Below are 10,730 nucleotides of genomic sequence, written 5' to 3'. Positions count from 1 at the left end.
TCACAGGGCATGTGTTCAAATTAGTGTTTGAAGACCATAAAGAATAACCTAAAGAAAGTACGGTCAGATTCAACATCAATACTTTCAACCACATCTCATGGTCTTCATTGTTTTTAAGTTTTAACCAGATCTGGTAAAATGCTTTACCATCAGGTGAATAACCCATGACACTGTTACATTGTTACAATGCCATGGGTGTCAGCCTTCTCCTAAATGAAGATGGTAGTCGTGCTGCATGAGATTTTTACTGCAGCTAGCTGCCAAATCTTTGAGTGCTTCAATTAATGGTTATATACTGTACAAATAAATCAGTACAGTGGGAATGTTTGCTCATCTGCATTGATGGCAACTTGGAAGTCATGAGCTTAATAATCAGAGTGGCTTAGCATTCAAACTTTTAGGTAGAAAAGCCATAGTCTAAACGATTAATGGTAGCATAGAGTTAGCACAGAGGCTACTTTATACATTGCCAATGTTAATTTCATGTTGCAATGTTTATTGGACATAAACAGAGTTGTTAATTATTGCAGAGAGTTAGATAGAATAGATAGATAGAATTGATACTCTCATGTCTGTCTGTTAAATACACAGCCACAGACGGGAGGCACTTACCTTAGCTTAGCATAGAAACTGGAAGCAGGGGGAAACAGCTAGCCTGTCTTTGTCCAAAGTTCAAAAATGCAGCAATTTTGGACAAAGCCAAGCTGTTTCCCTCTGCTTCCAATCGTTATGCTTAACAAAGCTACCGTAACTGTATCCTGACTGTAGTCTCATATTTAAGGTACAAATAGGAGAGTGATATCGATCGAAAACTATTCCTTAAACATTTCCATCTGTGTCTTTATGAAAGTACAATACAAATTCACAGGAGTATCCCTTTAATTTAGCAATTAACAGGTCCAGGCTGCTAACATTATTGCAGATAACTGTCATGGCTTATAGACCTTTTTCAAAGCAGATATTTGGGCATGCACAGCAAAGCACAGCTGCAATTAATAACATTAACAATGGCTGAATCCCAAATGCATGACCCTGGTTAAGTAGCATGATGTTTCACCAGCGTGGCTTCCTTGGTCACTTGAATGGAACTGAGCCGTCATTAATGTTATCACCTGTGCTTTCCATACTATGACAAGTCAAAATGTTTGCCCATTCAGTGTACTATGATGCTTATCTGAGTATGAACAAATCACGATTAAGGCTTTATTTGCAGTACAAATAGTTTAAGCTTGACTTAGGAACTGAACATGGGTTGCCATGTTGAAAGCAAATGTGTCCGCCCACACATAGCCTTAGTTCAATGGTCTTTGGCACTGGGATCGGTGGCCTGTCAAGGTGTTTTTTTTTCCAACTCTGACTTTGAAAGTTTATGATTCCCAACTTGTCCTGAATGCAATCACTTAACAACTATAAAACAACATGAAACATGAGGTGACAAATGAGAAGCAAGATGCAGTAAAATGCACTTCAGTTTTGGCACATTGGCTGCATTTTAGTTTAGTACAACACATTCTCTAAAGATATGGTGAACCAAAGGCTGAATATATGCTGTTTGCAGACTGTGTCTATGTTTACATGTCTCTGATCAAACTTAGGTGCCAAAATACTTCAGCACACCATGGCAGCTGAAGCGTTGAATCTATTCTTTAGAAAAGAAGTTATTTCTTGTGATGTGTATGATTTAACCAAAGATATTCCCAAACCAAAGAGATTTGTGCCAAAGAGATGACAATATTTGATGGATTTTTAAATGTCTTTGCTTGGGAAACTCACCCCTAACCCTTACAAACATGGCTTTAACCACAAGATCAGTTTTACAACCCTTTAATGAATCTGAGAAATGAGAATTCCACCAAAAAAGACATTATGTTGAACTTTGTCTCTAAAAGATTGTTGAAACAAGGTTCATTTTACTTATTTCTATTGCTGAAATGTTTTTCATACCTTGTAGTTCCAAGTTGTTCTTAGTACCTTTGATATGTAGATAAAGATTTGCACAGTTAGATAGTAATGAGGATCTGATGATACTATAAATAGAAAAGAAAAATAACAACGGGTGTCCTACAGTAGGAGGAGGGATATTAACATATTTTTGTTTATTTATGGAAATTATACAATCCAAATTAGACTTGGAATAGAAAAGAAATCTAAAATGGTTGTTCTTTTTCTGTCTTGAATATGGATCGAGAGACTTTTGGCTACTCCAACTTTAACACCATGGATGTGCCCGGAATCAAAAATCCCCCGATGGAAAACAGAGGTTGTGTGATGGGATTTTCATGGCGCACCTACAAGCAGGGACACAGACTCCCTCGTGTTGAAAATGAAAAACAACCCCTGCTTTTACTCCAGCTGTAAAATGACTGTCTTTGAAGAGAAGTGCCTTGCGTCTAAACCTTTTGTTTAAGAACATGTTGATGTAAATGTTCATTTACCTCAGATGTTTACAGAACTGTTACTGAATAAACTTTTTGTACCATACCGGTTTTCTGTCATGGTTAGTGTTTTATTTTCCCATTTGGGGTCCAGAAATCCAACTGACTGACCAGTTATAAATGATGTTTAATCTCAGTGAGGCCGTTTTCTGGTTAAATAAAGTGAAAACAAGTGGCCATCATGTGCAGTAAAATTAATATCAATTGCTTAAATCTGCTATAGTCACTATTTTTATATGAACAATGGATTGAATGACTAATTGTAATGTGAAAGATGTCGCTCATCGTGACACACCCACAGAATTATCACCTGATTTTTGGCATCTTTCAACTCATTGTCTTGGTGTTACGCACCACAACTTTTCTGTTTTAATTCAGTCATGCCGCTCTCCTCTGTGTCGTTTTTAGTCACAGCAGTAAGCTGTTGCCAGTGAAAATGTTCTGATAAACCCGCTGTACATTACCTGCTCAGCACCAAACTACAGTCAGACAAAGTTAGCAACTAGCTGGTGAACAAAGTGGAGCATTTAGCTGCAAATGCGACTAGAATGAATGCTAGCAGTAGCCCTGTTACTTTTTCAGTTCAGTGTTTCATGTGAACTTTTTTGTATTTTTGCCAAACATACAACATAGGGCCTAAGGAGAGTCATGGATGGATTCCAATCAATTGTTACCCAAGGGATGAATCCTGTGACTTTCCTCTGGTTCCACTATCAGGACAAAACCTCAACTTGTACAAAAGAAATATAAAAGGTTAAAACACAGATTGGAATTAAATTTATGGATACAGATTTATGCTCCCCAGAAGATGAATTCTTTCCGTGTCCTAGTGTCCATGGACACTAGGACACCTGCTATAGCAGAACAATAGATGATCATTTTCCTATTTTATTCTACTTTTTTAAAATTTACTTTTTTGAAACTAAACTTACCTCTTGCTGAGCTCCAGATGCTAGTAAAATGTGTCCCTGGCAGATGAAATAATAGTTAACAGTAATACTAGCTAGTGTCTTTAGGGAATAAAAAATTAAACACTTGTTTTTTTTTAATTGATCTCAAACTTTGTCCCCACTGGACACTCTCTTTGACCTAAAGTCAGTCACATTAACTGGAAATAACATCTCAAACATACTGGTGATTGGCTATTTCTTCAAGAAAATAAATTGAAATATAATGAATAAAAGAATGTCAATTAATTATTTTAGCATGGTCACTGATTAATATTATCTGACAGCCAGTGGCTGTGTGTGTATATGGATGCAATGAAAGCATTCAGTACTGTCTGTTATGCATGTGTGTATGTGCGTTAGTGTCTCTACGTGCACATGCACGTGTGTGTGTATGCGTGTGTGTCCTGATGGCCTCGCCCATTAAGCTGTGCTGAGGCCAGCACTTCCTTTATGCTTGCTGAAAGTCCCAGGGATTTTGGCTGAACAAAAAACCTCTCCAGGGAGTGAAAGGGCCTTGAATGCCTGCTAATGCCGTCCCGACCCCTGGACTCTTGCAGGCTGCTGCGTACGTGTCTATATGGTTCAATATATGAGCATGGGATAGTCTGTGAAAATACTGTATGTTGTAATGATGATGACTATCAGCTTTCATATGTATTGTATCCAAATTCTTTCAGACATCTCGGCCATACATGACTACATGACTTTTTGAGGGTGAAAATGGAAAGCTTGACTTTCCTGCTGCAACAAATAATAATATAGTGTCAACTTTAATTTACTCTTGAGAATAGAGACACAATGCACAATAAAAAATGAAAACATGGTATTTGACTATATCTTTTGAGTGAGAATATCAAAGCTTTTCTGTTCAAAACAGAACTGAAATCTCTCACAAGAGCAGTTTTTTACAAGTGGCGTAAGAGCAACCAGAACGTCTGAAGGAAATGTCTCTGACAAGCGTCTGTGTCAATAAAGTTTTGACAACCAGCAATTCCTTTGATTTGAGACCAGTGTTGGAGAACTTCACACATGCTTGGAGACCTTTTACTGAGCTTGCATCTACACCTGCAACTCGTTGCTAGAAATCATTAACAACTCTGTACAAGTAGAGGAACAGCAACTTTTTTTTTTTAGTTGTTGATTCAAGCTTCCAACCTCCAGTGTCTGCTCAAAAGTAAGCAATATTTTTCTTAGTTTGCTTTTGAAATGTTTGCACACCTACAAATACAGTGACTGAGAGAGTCCAGCACATAGTAACAAGTGGAGAAAACATATTCACTGATTTGCCAAAGACACATGGAGATACTACAGATAAAACAAAAAGTCAGAAACACTGCACTATGAATGTAACACACTGAGCTACAGTGGAACATGAATGACTGAACACGTGGTATTTGTTGAGAGAAAACATCCATGAAAAATCTAAATGTTAAAACTAGAATGAATCACCAACACCACAGATTGCACATTTGGAGCTTATGTTCCTGAACAGTAATTCTTGTTTTATGTTCAAACTGATTGATAGGGTGAAGATATTCATGAGCTAACACCATTTAGACAACATAATAGTATGCACAGCCACCTGTCCAGCATTGGTCTGATCTGCTATTGTAGCAAATCGTGTCTTCTCAGGGGTTGAGGTGCAAATGAGATGCAGGACCAAACCTCTTTAAGAAATTTCTTTAAAAACGGCACACATACAAAAACATCATCACCTGAATTTTCTTGACTATCAGTTGCCTAGTAGTTTTTTAATACTATCATGCTGTCCTTTAGACATCCACTGGTTTGCACAGTCTCTAAGTGGCAAGGGTGAAATTGAACTTGTAGGACTTTTAACCCTAATTTTCACACTAGAGCAGCACTTGAGCTAACCAGAGGGGCATTTGGGCTGGACACAGAGGTACTTGGAGTGTACTTGCGCCCACAAGAGAGGCATTTAGACCACTCTAGTGCCCATTTGGTATGATATCAGGGGAAGTGTGCCATTAGAGCACAGGCATCCTGGTTAAAAACAGGCATTTTGACAATTTGGAAATATTCAGAGAAAGAGGTTTAAGACACAAATGTGCAAAAAGGGCTGCTTGTTAAGATGTTCATATGTCCTGTCTAATGTAGGATTCTGTTACTACAGCTCTTTCTGGTCAGTCCAATCCTCTCATTGTTTCTGGTGTAACGCATTCTTATGTACAGTAGGTCCTCTAGTGGCCAAACTCTGTAGTTACTTCATACATTTCCTGAGTTTGATTTTTGTTCCTCATAATTATTTTTGTTCAGTCTCAGTTTCACATTTGCAAACTCAAAATATCAAACTCATAATAATAATTTAAAAAATACAATAAAACTACTGACTGAAATTGGCAGAATAATTTACACTCCAGTATACAGTTTTCTTTCCCACTTTTTATTCATCAAACAAAAGTCAGATTTTCATTCCACACTGTTTGTATGACAATGGGGCACTTATTTTCTTCAATGATAGAACTTTATTGCACTGCATTGGTCCACAAATCCAGATCTTTCTCTATCTGATTCCTGATGTTAACCTTCTCTCATCCACTCTGAATAACTGATAAGAAGAGTTTACTTTGATGCGTGTTCTGTCTCCCTGTCTCTTGTTTCCTCTGTATAAGCAGATGACTGTGAGATATTCTCCCATCTCTGACTACTAATCCCGACATCCCATCATTGCTGAGGTAATAGGTTTAGACAAAGGGGAGACTGTGGTATCAGCCAGTGCCTTTGCGTTCTCATAGTGGTAATACTCTGAGCCCTTGAACACATCAATTCCCTCTGGACCACACAGACCAGCATCGATATCGTGCAAGGCCAAAGCATGATCTGCGATCACGACCCTCGGCGTGGCGGTGAGGTCGACGTCATGCATCGTGTGTCCTGTTGAAAGAAATAGGTGTGAGTTAAGATGTTTGGCAATAACTTGTGAGCAAATGTGAAGCTTATATTATTTGAAAGTAGCTTTAAATTTAAAGTTCAACCCAAAATTTCACCAAAAAAATAGAAATAAGAACTCTGTGACATTACCTTGGATTATGTGAACCGTGTGTTCACTGGGACAGACAAAAGCAGCGTCCACATGTCCCTCAATGCCGAGCTCTTCCTTCAAGGTTTTAGGGTAGCCTTCAATCAGCGTGTACTGACCATCTCCTTTGTAGATGTAAACCTTATCGTCCTGCAGGTGTTTGGCAGAACAGGAGGAATTTTAGTTTTAACCTCACACAGTTCGAGGTTTCTAATAAAAATAGGAAGAAGTTTGACTGGTTACTTCAAGGCGTACCTTAATCAAGTAGATTTTATCAGTGTAGGAGAAGACAGCATCCACCCCATGGGTCACCTCCTTCCACATCCTGGTGATGTGGAAGGCGTGAAGGCCGTCACGCTTGGTGTCCAGACGCATGTAGATAGGGCCTGGGCAGATTGAACTGTATTCTTAGTGAAAGCTTTTCAGCAAAATAATTTGTCTATTGACAGGTTCAAATTCAAAAGAAATGTTATGATATTTTGGGAATTACATTTTCTTGCCAAGAGTTAGATGAGAGGATTGTAACCACTCTCTCCATTAACTATGAAGCTAGCTTAGCTTAGCATAGCAAGACTGTTAAAAAATACACCCGTGCCTCTAAAGCTCACTAATTAACACATTGTATCTTGTTTATTTAATTTGTACACAAACTAGACAAGTTGTGGTTTTATGTATACACGCTGTCACTAATTGTATTTTCTAATTTTAACTAGAGCCTGGCTAGCACTTTTACATTCCTACCAGCCTTTATGCTAAGCTAAGCTAATCACCTTCTGGCTCTGTGGCTTCATACTTAACAAAAGTTCTTCGCATCTAACTCTCAGCAAGAAATCAAATGGAATATTTCCCAAAATGTTGAACTGTTCCTTTAAAGACTGCTATTTTTGTGTATTTGACTTTACCTGCAAATAAATACGTTTTGCCTGTATCATCAGCGGTGATGGCATCTATTTTGGTTTCACTGCATTTAGGGATTTTATAACCACCTCCATGGCCTGTAAGAAGATTACACATTGATTTGAAAGTAAATACTTGTATAAAAATAAATCTGTTTCTACTTCTTGTACCAAAAACAACTATTTTAAGATTTGAAACAATTTACACTTTGATTTTATTAACTTTCTTGATGAACTCACCAAAGCTTTGGCAGGTCATGAAATAACTGCGGGCGTCCTTCGGGTAGCCATCTCCGGCCACCTCTCCTGTTACTGGGTTGAACCTGGTGAAGTTGTGTCCATGGAAACAGTAGTGGTGCTGCAGCCAGTGTATAGCAGAGGTGCAGACAGGCAGGTGGGACCATGTCTTGGTCTTCACTGTCTTTGTGGTAATATCATAGACATGCACATCATGTCCTGTGGGGAGGGGGGAATTATTAGTTTTAGAGACAGCAAGAATGCTGAAATTCTTAAAAAATGTGAAAACAGAAAATAATATACTGCAGGTTTGCTGCATTAGGACAAGTCAAATAATTTAAGTTGAATTTATGCCATTTACTGTAATTTGACTGTGACAAAGAACAGCAAAAGAAGTATTTCATCAGTTTAAAACTGCTTATCATGACAAAACTCACTCCTGCTGCAGCCAATTTCTTCCACTAGGGGGCAGCATTATGCTTATAATAATCCACAGTTATAATGTAGAGCATTGGCATTTGTCAAGAGAAATTTTCTCTCACTTTATCTGATTCCATTATTTCTTCCTTTTATTTTTAATGTTATTTTAATTGCTCTATATCTTGATTTTAGTGAGATGGATAATTTTGTAGTAAATGCCAGCATACCCTTGAAGAACAGAATCGAGTCGCTCTTGCACTCTTCTTTGGGACACTCCACAGCAGCATCCAGATGAGTAGGGACTCCTGCGAAGACCTCCTGGATTTCTTTTGGATACCCATCCTCCAGGGTATGGTTATAGTAGCTGAACACCTTGTCATCCTGGAGATTACATGAAAAATCAGTGACAGATACTGCGCTACCTCTTGGTCTGTCTCTATTTCAATCAGACTCATATCACAAATTAAGGTGTCTGTGGCTTATACCAGGAGTAAAATCACACGATCGTGTTCATCTGGGTTCTCTGTGCTGTGCATACGGAAGGCGGCGTCAACATGGCCTAAGCCGTGGATGTCATCCAGCTCTTTGAAGGTCTCATTGGCGAGATGAGCTTCACCACCGAAGCCGCCCCACACGTAGTCACCTGAAGGGAAAACATCAGAGGAGTTTCATTACACTGCAATAGAAATACGTTCAGTTTGGAAAAATATATAAATGAAATTTAAATAACCTGATGAGAAAATACAGACCATACGTCTAAATAAGAGTTGTAAATGTAGAATGTAAAAAGATACTCTTTATTAAAACTGTCCCACACCTTTGAAGAAGAACATTTTTCCTGTCTCATCAGGAACGATTGCATCAAATTCAAGCCCTGAACACCGGTCTGGCAGAGCTGCATGGTGGCCTCCATCTTTATAAAAATAAATAAATTGATAAATAGTAATACAACTCTTGTTACTATAAATGTAATATGAATTGTAAATATGGAAAATGTTAATAAGTGTAATATGTAATATGTATACTAAAGACCCACGTCCTTCTGCTGCATGTTCGTGGTGCCTGTGAAAGATTAAAAAAAAAAGAAAAACGTTAGTTCTACTGCAAAATTACTTAACATAGCACCATATCCCATTTAATTTTTCAAAAAATCCCTGAGTCATGATCCTAACAGGTGAATCAGTGACAAAACACCAAGATGACTCAGCACTCTTGTATTTGTTGAATCAATCCAACCAGTGAACTTTGTGAACTAGCAGAGTTATGAAATGAATGGACAGTGACCTGTGTATTTCCACTACACTGATAAGAGAAAATACAGAAACAGAGACCGGACAAAATAACACAATTACCTAACAGTATGATGTGATCCAATGCTTCAAAAACAAAAACTATGACTTAAAAAATGATCAAAGAATTGACTCAACACCTCTTGGGCACAGGACAGAAAATTATTGGCTTATTATTTGGCTTGGATTATATTTTAAGACATTCGATTATTCAATTATAAAATGAATTATACCACATATTAAACACAGGTCAATTATGTTTTATCTTTTTAGCCTTAATAAACAATTTGTACACACAAAGCTCTAAAATTCAAAGGGTTGGAAAAGCTCTTGAAAGACAATGCACATGACACCAATAGTGAAGGATCTTGAGACCAGGATATCAGGACTAGCACATCCTGACATGAATGACCTACTTAATACAAGTAAGAAGAATTTATTAATACTCACGTAGGGGCGCCGTTAGTGAGGCAAATAGCTAAGCACAAAAAAAGAGTTTTGGCGAGCAGCTTCATGATGTCCAGTCCCGATGGAGTCCTCAGATGTGGAGTCTCACTGTGGAGCAGAGGTGTAGCTGTGCATGAGCTGAAGCTGCACTTATATGCTGAAATGGTGTGTGGGTGGACACGTTAGGAAATTCCTGTGTGTGCGTTTGTGTGTGGGTGTATGTGTGTGTATATTTGCATTGACAAATCGTTGGAATTGCAGTTGTTGCAAAATGAGGCTCTGACATGATCATTAAAGAAAAACTTACTCATTTGGTAATGTCTTTATTTCCTAAATAACTGTTAATATTTCTTGCACTGTAACTTAGATACTACACTATATACTACATTACAGCCACAATATCTGCCACTTGATGAAAAGAACTACATTAATATCAAAAGTAGCTAATTTAGGTTATTTAAATGGTGTGACTATAAGGCTAATAGTTTGCGTAACCAACAATCCAAAGTCTGAATAATACGGCTATGAATAAATGCAGCTTTAGAGGTGCTGGTAGGCATATTTATGACCTTTGGTGCGAGTCAAGCTAGCTGTCCCCCCCTACTTCCAATGTTTATGCTAAGCTAAACTAATGAATAAGAGTGGAACTATTCCTTTAAGCAATATGATCAGCATGATCTCACTTTCTCAACCAAAAGGTGAAGATCTCCAACATGGCTGCCAGAGGGTGTGTTACAGCAACTAAAAGCTTATGTATGAATTGTTATTTGCTTGGCACAAATGGACAAATTAAGGAGCCAACATGACTGCCATTTTCTGATCTGGCCAGACTCACTTTTCTTTGGAGAAGTTGGATTGGATTACAAACATACACACTCACATACATGTACACACACCTGCAGTATACATACACACACACATATATATATATATATATATATATATATATATCACCAGCACAGACAGGGAAAGGTTATAGTGATGATGTTGCTGCTGCTGATGATGATTGGACTAAC

General features: G+C 37.9%; 1 protein-coding gene across 1 annotated transcript; it reads right to left on the bottom strand.

The window, feature by feature from the left end:
• Positions 1 to 5,768: 5,768 nt before the first annotated feature.
• On the bottom strand, positions 5,769 to 9,844 carry hpxb (hemopexin b). Its single transcript, XM_044344983.1, has 10 exons — positions 9,718 to 9,844; positions 9,015 to 9,040; positions 8,796 to 8,891; positions 8,464 to 8,621; positions 8,206 to 8,359; positions 7,562 to 7,777; positions 7,328 to 7,420; positions 6,681 to 6,811; positions 6,428 to 6,575; positions 5,769 to 6,280 (listed from the first exon to the last, which is right to left on the bottom strand). The coding sequence occupies exons 1-10, from the start codon at positions 9,780 to 9,782 to the stop codon at positions 6,054 to 6,056; spliced, it is 1,314 nt and encodes a 437-aa protein (XP_044200918.1). The 5' UTR covers positions 9,783 to 9,844; the 3' UTR covers positions 5,769 to 6,053.
• Positions 9,845 to 10,730: the final 886 nt, after the last annotated feature.

Source organism: Thunnus albacares, chromosome 24, assembly GCF_914725855.1.
Source record: "Thunnus albacares chromosome 24, fThuAlb1.1, whole genome shotgun sequence".
Classification (NCBI taxonomy): domain Eukaryota; kingdom Metazoa; phylum Chordata; class Actinopteri; order Scombriformes; family Scombridae; genus Thunnus; species Thunnus albacares.
The sequence above is the reverse complement of the archived record's forward strand: the minus strand, read 5'-3'. Positions and strand labels throughout refer to the sequence as shown.